This window comes from Alosa alosa, chromosome 14 (genome assembly GCF_017589495.1).
Source record: "Alosa alosa isolate M-15738 ecotype Scorff River chromosome 14, AALO_Geno_1.1, whole genome shotgun sequence".
In the NCBI taxonomy this organism is placed as follows: Eukaryota; Metazoa; Chordata; class Actinopteri; order Clupeiformes; family Clupeidae; genus Alosa; species Alosa alosa.
In genome coordinates, this window is record NC_063202.1 from 33,518,905 (window position 1) to 33,542,369 (window position 23,465).

At 39.2% G+C, this 23,465-nt stretch overlaps 1 protein-coding gene across 2 annotated transcripts in view; it reads left to right on the plus strand.

Annotated features, from left to right (window-relative positions):
• Window positions 1-23,465, plus strand: part of LOC125307118 (two pore channel protein 2-like) — a 278,758-nt gene that overhangs the window by 28,576 nt on the left and 226,717 nt on the right. For both annotated transcript variants that reach the window (XM_048262913.1, XM_048262914.1), the window contains exons 3-4: window positions 12,752-12,816; window positions 12,921-12,997. In XM_048262913.1, coding sequence (XP_048118870.1) covers window positions 12,752-12,816; window positions 12,921-12,997 — 142 coding nt within the window. The remainder of the gene's footprint in view (window positions 1-12,751; window positions 12,817-12,920; window positions 12,998-23,465) is intronic.

Sequence of the window (23,465 nt, forward strand, 5' to 3'; positions counted from 1 at the left end):
TATATGGTTAAATGACTCATTACAGGGCGAATAAAGACTCTCACCCGTCCCTACTGCTTGCAAGTTCGGTGTATCCTACCCGCGACCTTCAGTCTCACAAAGTCTCATCGTGAGAAACAGGATCAGTTTACATCCTGCATCCCCAGCACAGAGGCTAACGAAACCCGGCTAGCGATTGTTGCAAACGTGTGTACAGTATAATGGCAGAGCCGGCGAAGAAGCAGCGAAAACCCTTGACGGAAGATGCAAAGAAAAGGAAAAAGGTACTGAACTCGGTGTCCTGCTTGACAGAGTTGCACCCTTAAAGACTAAAAAAGGCCCTGTAGCAAACTGACTGGATGAATGAAAATATCCATATCCTAAAAAGATCCTGTAGAAAAGCTGAGAGAACATGGAGAAAAACGTTTCACTGTGCCATTCTAAAAGAAAAAATAGCTAATTATAATAGAGCTATTCGGAATTAGAGAAGGATCCGCTTCTCTAAGGTAATTGCTGAAAATAGTGAAAACTCTAGGATGTTGTTCTTCACCATTGATAGGCTACTGCATCAAACACCTTTTGACACACTCAGTCAGGCATCTTCTCTAAGATGCGAAGAATTTGCAGACTTCTTCAGAAACAAAGTAGTTTCTATAAGGGAGGCTATTGGTAACATAGGTAATTAAGATTCTTTAGCACTATTACTCAATCTGAGCTTAGCAAAATTAAAACTCAGACAGGCTCCTCAACATGTGCTTTAGATCCAATCCCTACTAGATTTCATTTTCAAGAAAATAAATACATAATTAGAAACAGCTATATTTCCGACTGCTTTTAAAACCGCTGTTGTGAAATATTTACTTAAAAGTCAAATCTTGACCTTACTATCCTGAGTAACTACATGCCTATATCATACAGTACCTTCCTTTCCTGAGCAAAGTACTTGAAAAAGTTGTTTTCTAATCAGCTAAATACCTTCCTCAACGAAAACAGTATCCTTGAAAAATTCCAATGTGGTTTTAGATCAAATCACAGCATAGAAACGGCCTCACGGGTCTCTCTGATAATGTTCTAAACTGGTTTCAAACCTACATTACTGGCAGAGATTGTTATGTTAGTATGTGTCTTTAAAACATGACTTGCCTTTTGGTGTGGCCTTGTTCCCCTGCTCTTTTCCCTATATATGCTTTCATTAGTAAACAGCATAATGTAAACTCCCACACCTATGCAGATGATACCCAATTGTATATTTCTGTGGAGCCAACTAACCCAGATGGCCTTTGCTCACTTATCACATGTTGAGCCGCCATTAATCAGTGGATGAGCAATTAAAAAAAAAAAAAAAAAACTAAATGATGACAAACAGGGGTACTTTTGGTTAGACCAAAACCAAAGCCAGTCATTGTTCTTAGTAATCTTGGGAACCCGGCACACCAGGACAAACCAAAAGTAACAAGCCTAGGTGTCATCTTAGATGCGGAATTAAGCTTCAAGCCCCATATCTGTAAAGTTACTCAGATAGCCTATTTCCACCTGAGAAACATTGCCAAAGTGTGGCCCTTTTTAACTCAAGATGCAGAAAAACTAATCCATGCCATTAGCAGGTTAGACTACAGCAATGCACTTTTTACTGGTCTCCCCAAAAACATATAAAGAAATTGGAACTCATACAGAACTCTGCTGCTAGACTTTTAACTAAGACCAAGAAAAGTGAACACATCACCCCTGTGTTAGCTGAACTGCACTGGCTCCCTGTTTTCTATATAATTGATTTTAAGATTATGTTAATTACTTAAAAAGCTCTGAATGGCATAGCACCTTCATATATCTCTGAGCTTTTAATATCTTATCAACCACAAAGGAAACTTAGATATTCTGATGCTAATGTATTAATTGTATCCAAAGTGCTCCACAAGCAAAGTGAAAAATCTGCTTTTATTCATTATGCCCCAAAGCTCTGGAACACCCTGCCTCTGTACATCAAACAGGCAAGTTCAGTGAATATCTTTAAAAAAAGACCTGAAAACATACTTTTAGTTAACTCATCTTATCACAGTGTAGACTACTTTTTCTGATTATTCTACATTTGACTGCTGTCATTAGAGCTGCAGCCAGCCAGAAGCAGATGGGCTCCCCCTATTAAGTATATATACTCTTTTGATCCCGTGAGGGAAATTTGGTCTCTGCATTTATCCCAGTCCGTGAATTAGTAAAACACACACAGCACACAGTGTACACACAGTGAGGTGAAGCACACACTAATCCCGGCACAGTGAGCTGCCTGCATCAACAGCGGTGCTCGGGGAGCAGTGAGGGGTTAGGTGCCTTGCTCAAGGGCACCTCAGCCGTGCCTACTGGTACCGGCAACCCTCCGGTTACAGGTCTGATGTCCTAACCAGTAGGCCACGGCTGCCCCCGTCAGGTTCTGCTCAAGGTTTCTTCCTGGAATATGGGAGTTTTTCCTTGCCACAGTTGCCATATGGCATGCATGGAGGGGGTTAAGGGTTAAGGCTGCCAGTCTTCCAGTCGTTGTGTTCCTTAAACGTCTGTAAAGTCATATAATCACAACACATACTAAGAACATACTAAGGCAAACCGCTTAGAGTCCACATCAACGGGGCCTAAGCATTTGTTAGCCTAAGCATTTGTTAGCAAAGCATATGGATATATACTGCTAAGTATTTCTGATATGTTGCTGATTGGATCATAAACGGCCACATCAACGAAGAGGGAATGACTGATTGTTCTCTATTATTGTGTTACATGTTCTTATCTATATTTTTGATATGTTGCTGATTGGATCATAAACAGCCACAGCAATGAAGAGGAATGACTGATAATGACTGACTCTTTTTTTTATTATTGTATCTAAAGTTCTTTGAGCTGCATTCTGTGTATGAAAGGTGCTATACAAATTAAGTTTATTTTATTATTATTATTATTATTATTATTATCATTATTATTATCTTAATTACACTAGCAACAACCTAGCAACCACCACTATGATGTCAACCTAGCAACCTCTATAGCAACCAACATGATTAGCCTAGCAACCACCATAGCAACCACATTATTTAGCATAGCAAAATGCTAAAGGTATAGCAAAGGTATAGCATAGGTAATTGCTAGGGCACATTGCTATGTGCCCTAGCAATTACCCTTAATTACCCTAGCAACGCCCTAGAAACTATCTTAATTACCCTAGCAACAACTTAGCAACCATCTTCATTAACTTAGCAACAACCTAGCAACCACCACTATAATGTCAACCTAGCAACCAACAAAGCAACCAACATGATTCCCTTAAATCCAGCATAGCAACCACATTATTTAGCATAGCAACCACCATATGTACTCTAACAACGCCCTAAGGAGCATCTTAATTACGCTAGCAACAAACTTAGTGCTGGGGTGTATACTGGTTCACACCGAATACCGGTGTATATTTTCGTTATGATATGAATTTTTAATATACCCCCATATCGGTGTATTTGATTACACAATGTTCGGAACGCTGCACTGTGCGACAGTGTTGTGCTTCTAAACACGCATGGTGCAACTGCCAGGCATGGTGAGGGTTAACAGTGGTGCTCTGGGGCCGGTTGCACAAAACGCCTTATGTTTTTCCCCTTAAGTATGACCGTTAAGGCTTCTCCTTAGGTAAGGGAAGTTCATGGTAGGCTAACAAGACATCCACATAAATTCTGTTAACATTAGTCTACCACTAACGTTATGTTACACACTACACACAATACGGCATGTTTCTGATATATTAGTGGAGTTAGTAAGCATATTAGTGGAGATATTTATATTTCCTATTAGATTTACTTGAATACTGTGTCATATACCTGGGCTTGAGCAAAAGTATAATTATTTAAATTTACAGTTACACTACTTTTTATATTGGTTTTATAAAAGATGTTTGTGAAATTTGCACAGGAAAAGTTCTAGCCTGGGTGTTCCCATGCTGCCTTGCGCGCAATTTGATTCACGCTGCTAAGGCAGCCTGGAGACCATGGAGCAAATTTTCGCCTGAGATAGGGAACCAATCACAGAACAGGGGGGAAAGCAAGACGATGATGAGCTATGCACAGACGCATTTGATAGACATCCGTGACACCCAATAAACGGATCTGGGCATTTTTTTCTAATACGAGAAAATGAACGTTTGGTTCCCAGACCACGTCTCATTGAGAAGTGGTGGCGCTAGCCAGGCTAGAAAAGTTCTGTATTTTGACTGCAATTGTCTGCATTCTGATGCCTCGCTTCATTAGAATCATGAGTGGCTCTTCTTTGTAAACAGCATCAATTTGTACTTTTAATTTAATTTGATCAACTAAATGTATGATCTTTACTAGATCGAGAAAGTGTGACCTTGATGCCTATAATTGTTGTTCCCTAAATGGGACACAAATTGAGCAAGTTTCTCAATACAAATACAGTATCTGGGCATTTGGCTAGATAACAAACTATTAGAACACATAGAACACATGTGTTTGATCTCACAAAAAAGGTAAACATTAAATTAGGTGCACTGTACAGGATCAGGTCTTGCTTCTCTTTAGACAGCAGAATGACTATTATTCAAGCAACTATAATGTCAGTCCTAGACTATGGTGACATTGTGTATATGCATGCAACCCCTTCCACTCTGAAATCACTTGATACAGTATACCACAGTTCGCTACATTTTATAACTGGGTTTAGAACTCTAGAATCACTGTAAACTGTACCAAAATGTAGGATGGTCTTCCCTTTATGATAGGAGGGAAAGGCACTGCCTCCTTTTAGTTTATAAGGCATTACTGGGAAAGTTATCTTTCTGTTCTCTTCTAAACATGAAATCAATCTGCCACAATACACGCTCACGGGGTTTTATAGTCATAGTCACATTTATTTATATAGCACAATTTAAAACAACCTGTGGTTGACCAAAGTGCTCAAAAAAAATAAAAACAAAATGAATCAAGACACACAAAAAAAGCACAACAGGAAAATAAAACTAAAATAATATGTTCATATATATAGCCTATATAATTACATTCCACAATTCATTTAAAAGCCATTAATAGCATATGTTCTTTTAACTTGGCTTTAAAAGCACCAATAGTTGGTGTAGATCTAATGTGAAAAGGGAGGTTGTTCCACAACTTGGGCCCAGCTACTGAAAAAGCACGGTCACCTAGTTTATCTGATGACCTCAGAGTTCTGGGAGGGCAGTGAAAGTGTACAAGCTCACTTAGGTATTGGGGAGCTTGTCCATTTAAAGAAGCCCTATGCAACAATTTTAGCAAAAATGACCTTAATTATGCAGGTTGAGAGTCGTTCTGATGGTTCTACAACACTTTTTGGGTCGTTTGGTGGGTCCTTCGTCTCCCCCTAGTGCTTCTCCGCTGAAAAAACGAATATGCAACTTTCTGGTCACGGTCCGAACAAATCCGGATGTAACTCAGAGGAAGTATCTAATCGCGCCTCGAAAGTGTAGTAAGATTGTAGTTTCTAAGAAGACTACAAAAAGGACTCCGACTTGGCTTTGTTGCTGTTGAAATTGTAAGTAGCGTACCCTTGGGTGAACTTCGTTTTTGTAATGTGGTTTGATAGTCTCTTGAACAATGTGTTTGCTCGACCGTTTTATTGTGAGCCCTGTATGTGTTTAGCTTGGTTTCTTGATGGCTAGCTCGCTAGCTAGTGGGGGTTTAGTGTAGCAGTCACTGGCTACCGAAGCTGCAGGGGGAGCTATGTCGTGAAAAATGCGAGCCCAAATCAGGCGAAAACCCAGAAACAGCGAAGGAATAACCAGACCTGCATAGGGATTCTTTAAAGCTTTAAAGACAAAAAGAAGAATTTTGTAATCTACTCTAAATTTCACTGGTAACCATTGCAGAGATTTCAAAACTGGAAAAATATGTTGTGTCTTTTTAGACTTGGTGAGCAACACTAAGCTATTTATGGTTACTAAGTCTCTGGCCCTCTCTTAAAACCAGGCATAGTGAGCTGGCCCTCAGGAAGAAAAAGTTTGGGGACCACTGAGTTAAACAGTTGGGTAGTTTAAATTGTTAAATTATTTAATAGGGAATTATTGTAGTGAGGACTTTTATTTTTAAACAGTTTAGGCAGAGAAAACATTTGGCGGGAGTCATAGTTGATGACAACTGACAGTTGCAATGGCTGAACAGTTCAATAGTTGAGTAGTTTAAATAGCTAAATTGTTTGAATTAATAGATGTGCATACAGTAGGTAGATAGTTTAATGGATGTTGATAGACAGATAGTTTAAGTAAAGTATACTTTATTGTCCCCAAGGGGAAATTTGTCTTGGGCTTCACGATCACTGCATACACAGCTCATACATAGGCAATTAAAAAACAACAGTTACACATACAGCCCCACACCACCACAGTTACAACAAAAGACAACTCAGTCAGAGCTGCACACTGGATAGCATATAGGTAGCCAGCTACCTATCATCTTTATGGCAGTTGGAATAAAGGAGTTTTTGTATTTATTTAATCTGCAGTTTAGTACTCTAAAGCGTCTACCTGAGGGTAGGAGGGCAAACTCCTCGTACAGGATGTGTGTGGGGTCTTCTACAATTTTCAGTGCCTCCCCGAGGACTGACTTTTCATCGAGTGCCTGCATGTAGCCCTGGTCTGGATGACCTACAATTTTCAGTGCAGTTTTGACCAGACGCCCCAACTTGGACTGAACTGTCAGATTGCCATACCAGGTCTGCATGCCATACTGTATCACACTCTCTAAGATCATCTGGAAAAATAAAAACAAGAGCCCACTACTGACACCATACAGCCTCAATCTTCTCAGAAAATACATCCTCTGCTGGTGCTTAGAACAGAGACTTTCTATATGGACATGCCATGTGAGTGAGCAGTCCATAAAAACACCAAGGTATTTATATGAAGAGACCTGACGTATGGTAGTGTTATGGATGCACACTGGACTTGATTTAGAAACTGCACTAGGGTCAAAGATAATTTCCTCAGTCTTCTTTAAATTTCACAACTAGATGGTGAGCATCACACCAATCTACAAACTGCTTGATTTCTGAATGGTAAGATGCTGTGTCTTGATCCCTATATATTAGGCTCAAGATGGCAGTGTCATCTGAAAATTTAACAATGTAGTTGTGTGGGTGTTTACTCACACAATCATTTGTGTAGATGGTAAAGAGGACTGGGGAACTCACACACCCCTGGGGGGCCCCTGTGCTTATAGGCTTTAGTTGTGAGACTTCTTTATGGACTCTTACATACTGCACCCTATTTGTTAATAATGAGTAGTACCATTTAATAATGAAGGGGCTAACACCCATTTTCTTCAGAGTTTCTAGAAGTAAAAGGGCTGTATTGTATTAAACGCTGAACAAAAATCGATAAAAAGAAGACGTGCATAGGCCTTTGTGTCCTCAAGATGTTTAAGGACCAGGTGGGTGATGCTGCTTATAGCATCACCTGTGCTTCTGTGGCATTTGTAGGCGGACTGCCAGGGGTCAAGTTTTTGGCCTAGCTGAGTTTTTAAAAGACAAACCATATATTTCTCAAACATTTCCTGACTATTGAAGTCAAACCTATTGGTCTAAAATCATTATTTTCTGCAGGACAGGGCTTTTTAGGGACTAGGGTGATGGCTGTTTTTTTCTAGAGGGCTGGAACAGTATGGGAATCTAATGACCACTGAAAAATAAGACACCAGGCTGGGACAAGCTCCTCCGCACATGTTTTTAAGAGGTGGGCAGAGATCCCATCTGGTATTAGGTGAACAACGTTATGGTCTGAGTTGGCCAGGGGAGGTTTGGGTTTGGCAATGTATGCATTGCTGATGTTACTATAGCATTTATCGAGAGTTATTTTGTTGCGTGTGCTGCACTTGATGTACTGTTCGAACCCAGGGAGTGCAAGTTCTAATTTGCAATGGTTAAAGTCGCCCATAACGAACACAGGTGCTGCTGAAGAACACTATAATTCATTGTGTACACAGTCCGCAATGTGACTATCTGCTCTTGCCGCATTCCCATTCGGAGGAACGTATACAACACACACTACCGAATTCCCTTGGGAGATACCGAGGTCTCAAGTGCAAGTGCAAAAGCTCCACATCTGGACAGCAAAGTGTGTGCTGTGTTAATGGATGAAGTGAAGACAAAGAAGTGAAAGAAAGTGGGGAAGAGAAAAGTGAGCTATCCAGTTCAATGGAGAGACACAGAGAAGAGGTTCCATTGAAGTTGCTGCAGTCAGTGAGAGAGCACAGGTGCAGTTGATAGCATTCATTAGAGTTATTAATTCATAAGCATTTATTAAAGTCATTAATTAGCTCTGTGAGGGGGCCTAGTTGAGCAGCTGTCAGTTGATCATAGTGCCAATGCAAAGTCTATGGGGAAAAATAAGCTTGATTTATGTCCTTTTCAAGACCTACGTTACAAAGTTTGAATGGAGTTTATACATTAAACGGTTAAGGCTGAATAAGACGGAGAAATTTGGTGGGACGAATAATAACTAGAAATGCAATTCCCAAGGAATTACCAGTGCATGAAAATGCAAAAAACATGATATCATACAGAGTAAAAACAAACAATGCAAATATAGTTACAATAGTGTTGCTAGTAGTGTTGCACGGTGCACCGATACTACAAAAGTATCGCGATACCTAATTTTATTTGTATCGATACTTTTAAGAATGACCATGTTCTTTTGAACTAACATGCGTGTGCGCAAAGCATGCTTTTAGTGCCTCCTCCCTAGCCTGTGCATCATTTCTCCTCACACACGTATGCGCAGCTGTCGTGCTATAAACAGTGAGACATTGCTGCTAGTTTAAGTGCTGTTGCAACACATAATAATAGGCTAATATCAAGTTGATTTGCTCACTTGCATCTTTCAAGTTTGTGTTGCTAACCTACCTAGGCTATTGGATTTGGGGGATTTAACGTCATTTAGAAATAGGCAACGCAACCATGGCAAACTTTTACATCTGGCGAGAGCTCCTTGCTAACTATCCCGCTAGCTCAGGTCATGTGTGTCATTCGTGGAGTGATCACTAAAATCATTAATGAACATTGCAAGACACTTAGCTCTTCTATGATCCCAGAAAGATTTTCTTCGACTTGTTGGTTTTTTGAACATTTATTTTATCTAATGAAATAGAAAATAATGAATTGCATCCACATATCCAAACGCACTATGCGCAACTATTATTCACTAGCCTAAAGCCGTGAGGCTGAATGCTACTCTCACATATTTCTTAAAGTGACAGGCACTCAATTACACCTACAGTATACACAACCAATATGCACTCAATTAGCCCTACACACCACAATAAAGATATGCTTAAGTGTAATACTTTAAAAATCAATATGAAGTAAACAAATAAAAAAAAAATTAGCCACTGATAATTATGCAGATTATAAAATACTATACATTATTAACAAAATAACTTTATATAAATTCCAAAATATATCAAATAGAAACATATGACATAAGCCATCATTTTCCGTATGTGTGTGTGTGTGGAGAGTCAAGCAGAATCTAGGATGGCCACTGGTGTGGTTATCACAATATTCAATATTACTGATGACGTGGGTGGGAGCCTCCAAATCGAATACATTTTTAGAAAAGTATTAAAAAAGTATCGAAATCGCAATTCTTGACCTGGTATTGGCATCGAAACAATAATTTTGGTATCGTGACAACACTAGTTGCTAGGGTACATATGTTGGTTGTTATGTCAAATGAAGTGGTTACTATGCTGGTTGCTTGGGTAATCCTGTTGGTTGCTATGGTGGTTGCTAGGTTGGCATTGTGGTGGTTGCTAGGCTGTTGCTAGGGTATTTGACATGGTTGCTAGGCTGTTGCTAGGGTACTTGAGGTGGTTACTAGGCTGTTGCTATGTTAGTTGTGGTGGTTGCTATGCTGGTTGCTAGGTTAAACTCATTGGTTTTTATGTTGGTTGCTAGGTTGTAACTGTGGAAGTGGTTGTTAGGCTGTTGTTAGAATATTTGACATGGTTGCTAGGCTGTTGCTAGGGTACTTGAGGTGGTTGCTAGGCTGTTGCTAGGGTAGTTATGGTGGTTGCTATGATGTTGCTAGGGTACTTGAGGTGGTTGCTAGGCTGTTACTAGGTAAGTTGTGGTGGTTGCAACGGAAGAATGTACGTGTGTGAGGCGTTTGGAAAAATAGCTCCACAGTTTTTCAACGAATGGTAAAACACCTGTTGGAAAGCATCTTTTGCAGCGATTTTTGTGTGAGCATATCAGCCCCTGACCACTCGGTAAGTTTCACGTCATTGTAAACGAAAGTTTAATGCGTTTTAGAAAGATTGTTCCAGTGCACCTATGCAGCGTTGTGGAGGTGGGGGGGTGCTACCACAGAAACCGAAAATTCTCAGGACAGCATTCTCTCTCCTGCGCAAACATTATGTCCTGCATATGTGTAGTTCTACTGCATAACGTTTCGCAGAAATGGCCTACTGTCACACTGCATGGTAGGCTATAACCAAAAGCACACATTTTGTAAATAAGCGGGTATAATTTTGTTCTAATTAATATTCGCGGTCCGAGTTGCGGTCGGGTTGATTAAAATATCGGGCGACCGCAGGCCGCTTGTGACCAAACCCGCGCAACACTGGTTACTATGTATTTAAAAGTGGTCGCTATGTTGGTTGCTAGGGTAATCATGTTGGTTGCTAAGGTGGTTGCTAGGTTTCAATAATGCAGTGGTTCTTAAACTTTTTGTCTGGCGACCCAACCAGAAGTGGTTGCTAAATTTTCACATGAAATGGTTACTAGGGTATTGCTAGGGCAATCATAATGAGAAGTATTATATAAAAAGTGATTGCTATGTTGGTTGCTAGGGTACTTGAGATGGTTGCTATGTTGGTTGCTAGGGTTATCATATTGGTTAATAAGGTGGTTGCTAGGTTTATTACAGTGCATGAAAATGCTGTGTTCTGTTATCCGGAGTCTTCTTCTTTTTATTATTCTTCTAACCAAAATATCTGTGTCCAATTTCAGCTTCAACCATTTAACGTAGAATCTTTGTTCAAACTTGTAACGTAGGTCTTGAAAAAGACACTTAAGCAATGCATTTTTCGTTTTTTAAACTTTATACTTTTTGAGATATAAAAAAACCCAACTTATTTTTCCCCATAGACTTTGCATTGGCACTATGACATCATAAAGGGCTAATTAAACTGATTGCACCTGTATCAACTGTTTTCTGCCCAACTAGGCCAGCTCTCTCTCTTTCGTCTTTCCATTCTACAAGGATATAAGGCACATTCCATTAAATTTTTTTATCAATCCGTCTTCAAACCATTCACTCATTAAACTATCTATCAACATCCATTAAGCAATTTGCCTATTAACATCCATTCAACTTTCTTTCTATCAACATCCATTACACTATCTCAGTGTTTCCCACAGAATTCGATTGTGGCGGTAGCATGACTTGGACAACAGGGGGATTGTCTTGGTAGTGTATATGTCTAATTGAGTGCATGTCACTTTAAGACGTTTGTGAGGGAACCCTTGCAATTGTAACACAGTTAAAAGGCTGCTGATGTGTGGATGCAATTCATAACATTTTCTATGTAGTTAGTTAAAATAAAGGTTCGTACTTCTCTTTGGGACAAGCACTTTTGAGTCTTGGAAAACACTTTTTCACGGTTTTGAACAAATTTGTGCAGCATTGTCACGATGCTAAGCGGATTTAATAGCAATTTAGCCCGCCCGCAATGCTTCTATGTGGCAACAACAATCCTTCACCAATCGTTAATGTTTTGTTAAATGCACATGCAGAGGAGGGGCAGCGGGCTCCTTACGAAAGAGAGAGGGATGGGGCAAGGAAAGGCTGCGTGCGTAAAAAACGAAGCTCAATGAAAGGATTTTATCTTATCTTTAATTTAAATAGTACAACATAGAACATTAATGTGTGTTGATTTCATGGCGCCCCGCCACAGATTAGTCAACGTATGGGAAACACTGTATCTACATTCAACTTTTATAGTTACATTTTATAGTTACTACATTCAACTATCTACTCTGTCTTAGGCTTTAAGCACACAATCTGGCTCTCTTAAGACTACAGATCCTGTTCAACTATTTCCTCTGCCCACAACTGTTTTAAAATAAAAGTCCTCACTACAATAATTCACTATTAAATAATTTAACCATTTAAACTATTCAACTATTTAACTGTTCAGCCATTTTCATGCACTGGTACTTCCCCGGAATTACATTTTCTAGTTACATTTATTTAAAAAATTTTTTACAGCGTATTGTCATACATGTTATATTTTGTTTATATATATAATGTATTTTTCTAAATATTTATATCTATGTATCAATGTATAGTGAACCCCTGTGTATACAGGACAGGTGACCTATGACCTATTTAAAATGGTGATGGTCTTTGTTTGTACAAGTCTAAAGAAGAGCCGACGTGCTTGAAACGTGACTTTAAGGATTGAATAAATCAAAGCAAACTGAGAGCAAGTGTGCGGACCTTCTTTTTTACTTTGAATGTTTTTTTTTGTTTTGAAATTTTGTTTTAGCATTTGGGGTCTTACATCTAAATAGGGATTTAAGCCTAAGAAAATATAAATATGGTTACCTAACTAGTTCATTCCAACTGATGTTAACGTATAGTGTTTGTATTGTCCACAGCTTATGAACCAGACCTGAAAATCAGTGTATATGTACACCTATTCTCTGGATGTCAATCATTAACATTTAACCCTTTATCTTATCCATCATATCCAAGATGATGCTGATGATGATGATGTCTACATACAACAAGCTGTCATATTCCTTGAAGATGCTATACAGGTGAAAAAAAAAATTATTTGATTTGGTATTGGTACTAATACTGATGACCTAATATAAGTTTTTATTCTTTATCATGTTATTTGCCTTCTGTTTCTGTGCTATAGTATCGCTCAATCAACCATCGTGTGGATTCTCGTTCACTGCATTTATACAGATGGTACTATTCAAGGCTCTGCCAGTGGTGAGTTAATTTAAAAGATATTTTTTGTCAGGTGCAAGATGACTAGTTAACTAAATGGCCAACTACGATTTTGTTAATGCAGCACTAAAGAAGATTTGTTCTTGTGTAACAGAGGCGAACTGAGCTAGCATGCTAGTTGCGCGTGTAAATCCTCACACCCCTAACCTTAAGAACGCTTCTAACCGCTGGGTTGGAAGCCTGGGCTTTTAGCTCAGTGGTTAGAGCGTTCGACTCCCATGCCGGTGTGTGTTTAGGTGGCGGGTTCGAGGGCTGCGAGCGGCGGACTAATTACGACCTCTGTTACAGTGGTGCCGTGACCCGGATCATTGGAGTGAGGATTTAGGGCCGTGAGCGGCGTGAGTGGGTTCGAGGGCCGTGAGCGGCGGACGAACTACGTCCTCTGTTACACTCGGGGTACCCCTACAGTTGAGAAGCACAATAATAAATTAACTTATTAATATAATAAATGTGCATCTTTGTAACAAACTATAAACATAACTCAGATACAATATATATGGAATGCACAGACAGCAGTCTGTAGAAAGAGAGTCTGTAGAAAAAGAGCTCAAAATCCCTGTATTTCAAGTACACAAAATTCAAGTAGCCTATCTATTTGTGCTTTACTATAGGGGTGTCATAGAGGTGTCACGATCCTTGATTCGTTTTAAAGGTCCACTGTGTAACGTTTTCAGTTGTTTGTTAACAAAATCAACATTCCCCATTCAGAATGTGGCCCCATTTATGTTTAATTACCACCACCAGTAAGCATACCTATTGGCTTAGAAATCCTCATTTACATATACATAGCTGAGGTCTCCATGTACGTGCGTCATTTTAAAATAACGGTGGCCAGCAAGGGACATATGCAAAATACAGCTCCGTCTTTGGTGTCTGCATGCAAAGAAAAACATGGAGGTGCGTCTTTGCGTGTATACGCATACCATGCTTATTTCGACCCTCTGCCCAACATAGCCGGAGATGCCATTGGTAATCGTGATGATGGTGTCCATAATGGACGTGGTACAGACAGCAGGGATAGTAAAAATAGGACTCTGAAGAATTACAAAGTCACCCGCGATAGGAACTGATTTGACCAGGCTACTTTATTGTATAGTAGCATAGGGTTTGTGGTTATAGTAATAGTTTACTATTGTTGGTTTACATTTTAGGCCTACTGTTTTCCTGTTAATTTGTTATGTGGATAATATGACAAAAGAAAAGAAAGTAAACTTGCTCAAATATGTTCAGCGTCCAGTATTTACTGAAAGGTGCATAATTTGAGGTGCTTGCCATCCAGTGGCATCATAATATGCAAACTAGATGGGTAAATTTACCCTCTTCATAAACTTTTGTTTATACTCAAAGATTTTCACATTTACGGTAGGACTTTATCTCTGACCACTTTCAAGCCATGGCCTTTTGAAATTTTGATGTAAAAATCCAATGGTGTTGCTTTTTTAAACCCTGGCGCCTAAATTTGCCAGGTTTAAAAAGTTATGAGAGGAAAATATTTTTATTTGGTGTGACGTATTATTCTTGAACACTGACGTGGCCCTCCAATCAGATGACGTTGGCAGCAGTGGCCCCCAGCTCATTTGGGTTTGAGACCCCTGCTCTAGACTATATCAGTGCACTGATAACGCAAGGACTGAAGATGGTCTCTGCCAATTTTGGTGAGGATCCGCTGAAATTTGTGACCTGTGAAAACTTGTACGTGTTTTGATTAAATCCAATATGGCGGCCGAATCAATTACGATGACATCAGAAGTTGGCCTGGGTCGGCCTAAGGACCTCCAACAGTATTACCAGACACCACTAGTACATTTTAATTCCAAACACAACAGCAGCTACAGCCAAAAGGCATGTTTCTTAATTACAGTGCCCCCTAGAGGCCAAAGGTCACCAGATTTATTGAGTGTCCCCCTGATTGGGTCCTGAGTCCATGCACCCAGTTTGGCTTTGATACATGCAAGGGTTGCTGAGATATGAGCTAATTTCCTGTTTGGCGGCTTCGCCGCAAATTTCGATTGGCTGTTACAGCCGAATGCTTCTGTCAATTGTTCCAGAAAGCAATGCACTGATAAGGCATGGTCTGAAGATGGTCTCTGCCAATTTTGGTGAGGATCCGCTGACATTTGTGACCTGCGAAAACTTGTACGTGTTTTTGATTAAATCCAATATGGCGGCCGAATCAATTATGATGACATCACAAGTTGGCTTGGGACGGCCTAAGGACCTTCAACAGTAGTACCAGACACCACTAGTGCGTTTTAATTCTAAGCACAACTGCTGCTACAGGCCAAAAGGCATGTTTCTTAATTACAGCGCCCCCTAGAGGTCAAAGGTCACCAGATTTCTTGAGCGTCCCCCTGATTGGGTCCTGAATCCATGTACTAAGTGTGGTTATGATAGATGAATGGGTTGCTGAGATATGAGCTCATTTCCTGTTTGGGGGCTTCGCCGCAAACTTCGATTGGCTGTTACGCACGAACGGTTTTAGATCCGAAGACAAAAAGCAATGCATTAATGAGGCATGGTCTGTAGATGATATCTTTGAAGATTGGTGTCGATCGGACAAAATTGGTGACCTGTGAAGAATTAGTTTCACTTTCACTAAAATCCAATATGGCGGAAAATCCATCATGGCAGAAAATGACGTCATAGGGTGCGTTGAACTCGGCTTGGTCCAAGGATTCCAACGGTATGTTATTTTTCAAAATCTGGTCAACAGGTCAAAAGTTACGTGCGTGAACGCACGTCCAACTTTGGCCTGTTGGTGGCGCTAGAGCCCTCGAGGTGCTGACATGAAACTTGGTGAAATTAATCATGGGACTGTCCCCAATCGGTGTGCCAAATTTCACAACTTTTTACCAGACGGTTCTATGGGCTGCCATAGACTCCAATGGCGGAGGAAAGATGTTAAATAATAAATATAGCTGCAAGCAGCAATGTGGGGGCCAAACAGTTGAGCAGGAGTTGTCATGGCAACCTAATGTTGTTACATTATACACACACCCAATTAACCCCCCATCCCACACACACACATAAACCTCCTCTCCCACACATCCCAATAACCCCCCACACATATGCATACCTCAAACATCACCAAATGTATTGTGCGTAGTCAGGTTGCAGTCATGAGTCCACATACCAAGTTTGGTGTCGATACGAGAAAGTGTTGATAATTATAGCACCCCTAGTGGTCAAAAGTCACCAAATTTATTGTGCGTCCTCAGGTTGTAGTCTAGAGTCCACATACCAAGTTTGGTGTTGATACGAGAAAGTGTTGCAAATTATAGCACCCCTAGTGGTAGGTTGCTAAACTTATTATGTCTCCTTAGGATGTGGTCCTGAGTCCATATACTAAGTTTGGTTTCGATACGTGAAAGCATTGCTTAAATATGAGCCCACTTCCTGTGATTATAGCGTCCCCCTAGTGGTCAAAGGTCATTACATTTATTGAGCCTCATCCTTATTGGGTCCTAACCCCATGTACAGACTTTGGTTTTTATATGTCAAAGCGTTGCTGAAATATGACAATACTTCCTGTGATTATAGCGCCACACAGGGGTCAAAATGCACCAAATTTCTTGAGCCTTCTCCTAATTGGGTCCTGAGACCATGTACTGAGTTTGGTGTTGATACGCAAAAGCCTTGCTGAGATATCACTTCACTTCCTGTTTGGCGGCAAACAGGTCGACAGGGCGACAGGTTTTGAATATGGCTCCAAAAAGGAATGCGTTTATGAGTCATGGTCTGACGATCATCTGCGTCAAGTTTCGTGAAAATCGGATAAACTTTGTGACCTTTGATTCCTTTTAAGTGTTTTTGATTAAATCTAATATGGCGGAAGATCCAACGTGGCGGAAATTCCGGATCAATTACGTCGACATCACAAATTCACATCTGTCGGCCTTATGATATCCCACAGACACCACTAGTACATTAACATTAACAGACACCAATAGCAAGTTTTAATTTCAAACACATTACCCGTTACAGACCAAAATGTAATTTTGCTCATTATAGCGACACCTATAGGTCAAAAGTCATCAAATTTTTTGAGCCTCCTCCTTATTGGGTCTTGAGCCCATGTACTGAGTTTGGTTTTGATACATTAAAGCTTTACTGAAATATTACTTCACTTCCTGTTTGGCGGCTTTGCCGCCAAACTTGATTGGTCGTGACAGGCGACAGGTTTTGAATATGGCTCCAAAAAGCAATGTGTTTGTGAGTCATGGTCTGACGATCATCTGCGCCAAGTTTCGTCAAAATCGGACAAACTTTATGACCTTTGATTCCTTTTAAGTGTTTTTGATTAAATCCAATATGGCGGAAGATCCAACGTGGCGGAAATTGACATCATGGGGTGTGTTGAGTTCGGTCTCATCCAAGGATTCCTCAGTTTGTATGGTTGAAACTTTAAGCGCATAGATGTAATGCAAAATCTGACACATTGGGGGTGCTAGAGCACTTGACATGAAACTTAGTGAAACTAATCATATGACTATACCGAATCAATGTGCCAAATTTCCCAACTTTTGTGGGAAATTCATTTCATGGTTCAATGGCAAATGAGCGTTTCGTTATAATAATAATAAGAAGAACACATAGAATCACTATGGGTTGCCTCGCAGCTTCGCTGCTTGGCCCCCAATCACTATGGGTTGCCTCGCAGCTTCGCCGCTGATGTCATCCGAAAGTTGGTTCCACAGCTGAGCCGCATAGCAGCTAAAAGCTGCTTCACCATGTTTAGTTATAACTGTAGGTTTTACTAGCAGGTTAGCAAGGACTTAAGAATTGGAGTAATGTGGTCAGTTCTTTTAGTTCTTTTAGTTTTTGAATCCTAGCTGCTGCATTTTGTATCACCTGAAGCTGTTTAATAGTCTTTTTAGGAAGGCCTGTGAACAGTCCATTGCAGTAATCAACCCTGCTGGAGATAAATGCATGAATGAGTTTTTCTAAGTCATGTTTTGACATCAGCCCTCTGAGTTTGGCAATATTTTTGAGGTGGTAAAAAGCTGATTTAGTCAACAAAAAAAAAAGCTGACAGTATCCTTTGCCTTCAACCCTTTTGTGTCAAGGAGAGTGGCAACCCTAAGTCTTTCCTCCTTTTTACCAAATATAATTACTTCAGTTTTTTCTTTGTTCAGCTGAAGAACATTTTGAGACATCCAGGTGTTGATTGTTCTATACACTGACACATAGATTTAAGAGGACCATAGGCGTTTGGTGATAGAGCTAAGTAAATTTGTGTGTCATCTGCATAGCTATGATATGAAATCAAATTATTTTTAATAATTTGTCCAAGTGGGAGCATATAGAGGTTGAAATAATTGTGGCCCCAAGATTGGTGTTGAGGTACAGTTTCCGATGGCAACAAAGAAGCTTTCTATAGAGGTCCAACATTTGATGGTAGTTAGAGTTATGCTGTTAGGCATTTAGTTGAGAGGTGTTTGTTGATTTTGGATTACTTTGTTATAGCTCTTTGCCAGCTTAGACAAAAAAAGCAGGTCAAATTATTTTAACAGCTACAAAAATAGATGACCTTAGATAGCCATATAATATAATAAAATATATTTTAATGTCCCCATGATGGAATTTGTTTTAGCTCAGCATAACCCATTGATAGACAACTTAGATTTAATATGTTTGTTTATTTGTATTTGCATTGTATTCAAATACAAAGACATTTTACAGTATGTGAGAGTATGGTCTGTTTCCTTCAATTGATGAGTATGGTGTTTGGTGCATGGTTTTCCTAATGTATTTGTGCTAATTTAACATCTTGAGCCTGTTTCTATTTATCTGGATGTTTTGCCTCATGCAACCCTTGAAGTAATCAGTGCCCCACTAGGGCCACCCTTGTTAAAAATGTCTAGAATCGCCACTGGTTGAACCCTTGTTAAAATCCATACCAAACAACCAACGAGAAAGCAAATACATTAAATCTGCCACGAGTTTTTAAAACTTGCTGCCGGCTAGTCAAAACTCCCAAGTTGTTACAGGCTGTCAATTCTATCAATGCAAGCCTAAAGTTTAGTGTAGCTGCGGGTTAGTGGGGAAATTAAAGCTAGTCTAGTCACAAAGCAGGCAGCTTTAAATTGCAGTAATATAAAATGACCAAATAAGGGGAACCAATCACATCCTAATCTACCTAATTTGTGTGGGAGAACTTTGTTTCATCATCTGCATTTGGTTAAGTTTCCATTCTATTCAGGAAAATGTATAGGCCTACAGTGTTTAGGTTAATTATAATCATAATAAGACCTACACACATCAGATAGATAGATAGATAGATAGATAGATAGATAGATAGATAGATACTTTATTGATCCCCAGGGGAAATTCAAGGTCTCAGCAGCATACAGACAACACAAACACATTCTTTAACAGCAGAAAGAGTAATTAAAGTGTATAATATAAAAACACAACTAAGCAATAAGGACAGTGGAAGATAAAGAATATGCTAAATATACTAAAATACAAATTATACTAACTAACACAATTCTAAAAACAGTATCCACATAGTGGTGATTAATCAATCAGAGGCGCTTGCAATGACTGAGGCAGGGACTGAGCCTGTGATTCTCTGTGCATAGTAAGGTATGGTAAGGTGCTCTAAGGTGCTCTGTGTGAATGTCATCAAAATCATCAAATCATCAAAATCATCAAAATGTATTCCTGATTTCATGATAATAATGCAAATACTGCAAGTAAAATCCCAAGAAATATTAATTCCTATGTTTTTACTTTTCAGCAGACATTAAGATGCTACAATGGGATGATTCTGAAATATTTTTGCTGTTCTAGGCTGGTTATCGAAATAAATAAGCCAATGAGTCTAAATTAGTGCCTCATATCCAAACATCAAAACACTCTCATTCTTAATTCTGACATATCAATGACTGTCTGTGTGGTAGAATGAGTATGAAATACAGAAAAAATCAATAAAATATCAAATGATGCCATTTTATCATAGTAAGTCCAATAGGGTTAATATTGCTTACATTTTAAGTGAAAGTTATCATTGTTATCATAACATTGTGCTATAAAATAGAAGTTAAGGTATTTTGCCTTAGTATGACCGATTGTCATTTTGTGGGCAATACTAAGACAGAATACAGTAACTTCCAAAAAAGGGTCAAAGGTCAAATTTGAGTTACATTTTTTGTAGATAGATTAATACAGGTATTCACTACAAAATGTGAAAATTACAATATTATACCTATTACTCAATTGTCAGGACATTAAGATAACTTTAAAGTCATTTTTCTCAGTTTCACACTCTGGTGAGTTAAGGTCTTTTGCCTTAGTAGGGCAGAGTAGTCCAGTTTCAGAGTGACGAGTTTGTGGCCAAAAAAGTGCCCGAAATATCGGTTTCCATGTGTATGTGCTGGATGGTGTGCTTCCTTTATGAAAGTAAGTGTTTTATAGAGTTACAGACATAATGAGTCATGTTGTAGTGGTCAACATAAATGTGCCCCTTCTGTTATTATGCTAAGCGGAGAAGCATGCTAAGCAGAGATTTAGTATCTTTAATTTCTTGTGTGGCTAGCTATAGGGAGGAGATGTATGTTGCTAATTGGGATTTATGTTGTTTAGCGTAATGCCATGGTCATTTGATATGAGATGCTTGCACTCGTAACTTCGTCACTTGTAACTTTAGGACTGCTATTTGTTTTTACTAACAGTAATTCACGAAGCACTTTAGCCCTAAAAGTAGCACCAGCTTAAAAGAAGTCGCGAGGACTCCTAACGTGATGTTTTGAAATGCGTCTACTATGGTCTACAGGAGCTTCCATAACTAACTTCCTTAGTTATGCCTACAATTTTGCATTGTAGGCATAACTAAGGGATGCAATAACACCACCAACCAAACAACCAAAACTAGCCTACTCATTGTCAACATGTACATTAAATGTAACGTTATTGTGAATCAAATTAAAATGTTTTCTTTGCAAACGTAGGCATAGGCATATGGTGACAGATTAATTTAATAATGTTGCTGTGTGAATCACGGTAAGCGCGAATGAAGTGGCCACTTCTTAATGGGACCCACTGTATGGAAGTGGGCTAAGTAAAATAACCAAAGATCTGAGCTGTGTTGCATACATGCAATGTGAGGCAAAGTATAGAAAGGTGATGAAATATACAGAGACAGGTCAAGAAATATAGTGCAATGTACACAGTAGTATACAGTTGATTTACAGATCAACAGGTGTCCTTTATTCTGAGATACATCTGAGATAGGCTACATCAATAGGCTCTCAAAACAACCCCAGGCTCAAAAAACAATCCGAAACAGACATAAGGTCTTTATAGAGCAAATCCATATAAATTATTTGTCAAATAAACCAGTAAAACATAATTTGTGGGATGGAATATATAACATTCACACTCATAGCTCATATTTTTTTAAATAAATCAGTGAAAACGTATCCTGACAAACAAGCAGCTTTTTAATGCCTTGGTCATATTTCATAATTTCAATTCCTCTGTAGGTTACCTGATAGCCCAGTTTGAGAGGTGCAAGACGCGTGACATTAGATAGATAGATAGATAGATAGATAGATAGATAGATAGATAGATACTTTATTGATCCCCAGGGGAAATTCAAGAATTATTATTTATTTTTTATTTAATTTTTAATTTTAATTATTAATATATTTATTATTTATTTTTGCAGCCAATCACTGCTGTGATTTGATCTCAGTCATAGAAGCTAAATTCGAAGGCAGAGCTTTTGAGATATTACCACTGCTCCAACACTGAAAGGCAGTGTTACAATGCCTGGATCAAGCCAGGTTCAGCATAGCGTATGCCACTGTCTGCTCACGTTGGTGACCGGACCGGGCAAGCACACTTTCGCTAGCTTGACGAGCCAGACCCACATTAAAATGTAGGGTCTGGGCACTCACCGTTCGCAGTGCTCAGTCCGAGGGGCGGGATAATCAGTTGTCTTTCAAATTCCCTCTGCACGCAATAGGACAGCGGCAGCGCTATGAGTCCCATGCATTTCCCACCAGCGGAGCTAGTTGGCTAGTTCAAACGTTTGCCAACTTAATAAAAACTTAACTCGTGTCACACTGTTCGCCAGCAGCAACATCCATCTTATTTGTTTTCAAGTAGCAGGGAATTCAAGCCAAACCGTTGCAACTCTGCCATCAATCATTACGTTAAGCCCACCTAACGACTATAAATACACGATTTCATTGGCCTGATTAAGTTTCGATTTCTGGAGCTCACAAGCCAATGGAGAGTTGCTAGACTAGCCCTGGCAGCAAATGTAATTTCCTGCCGCTAGGGGCGCGTCTAGATTTCTAGGCTACACTTTCGCAGTTCCCGCCGGAAATGCAGTCTAGTTGTAATTGCATTACTTGATTTACAAAAATACTTTGTTACATGCTCGTTACCACTAAAAGTAGTGGAATTACAGTAACGTGTTACTTTGTAACGCATTACTCCCAACACTGGTTGCTACACACTTATTACTCTTTGATACAGTGGTATAAACCCATTAAAATGAAGTGTACCAGTTAAGTACTTACATGTGATTACAAGTAATTAACTGGTACACTTAATAGGTTTATTCCACTGTATCAAAGAGTAACAAGGTTGTAGCAGCACAGCTATTACATGTACACTGAAGACAATGAGACCTTGACTGGAGCTAAGAATGGTTTGGATATCAAATTTATCATAACCAGATTTACCCCATCCAGCAGGTCTCAGGTCAGCTCTTTGCCTCTGAAAATGTAGGCAAATTGGCAAAAAGTTTTGAAAAAGCACTCAGTATTACAATGTAACAACTATATGTAGGTACCCACAAATACATAATGCAAGTACAATGATAGTACCTGATAGTACATGTTGTTACACAGGTTGTACCACTGTACCTAATTAGGTAGGTACACTGTAACAGCGACACATTAAAATAAAGTGTTACCCAACATGGTAACTAAAAGTCCTAAGAAATCCTAGTAAAATATGGAAATATGTTTAATTCTCATCAATCCAAGATGTGTGCCAGTATAAGGCCAGGCAACAATACACCCCTATGGGACTATTTTCCCCCTTTATGTCTATCAAAATAAAACTTTATACAATGAAAGTATCCATGAAAAGTACATTGTTTTGTATTACAAGTTTCTTTAAAAATGAATTTGAATATGCAAATGAGCTATACACTAATCGAATATAGGCTATCCAAAATATACCTGCATAGGCTTAATTTTTTCCTTTATAGGCTTAATTTTTTCCTTTACTCCTACCACAATAGAACTTTACACAATAAAAGTCTACGTGAAAAGTAAAACAGTTTGTATTACAAGTTTGAAGGAACATGCCACCCAATGTCAGTAGTAATATATGTTCTTACCTTAACTTTCACGAGTTGAGTCATACCTCTCCCGTGTCGGTATGTGCACTCAAACGCTCTGGTGTCTTGCGCTGACTGTGTTAGCAT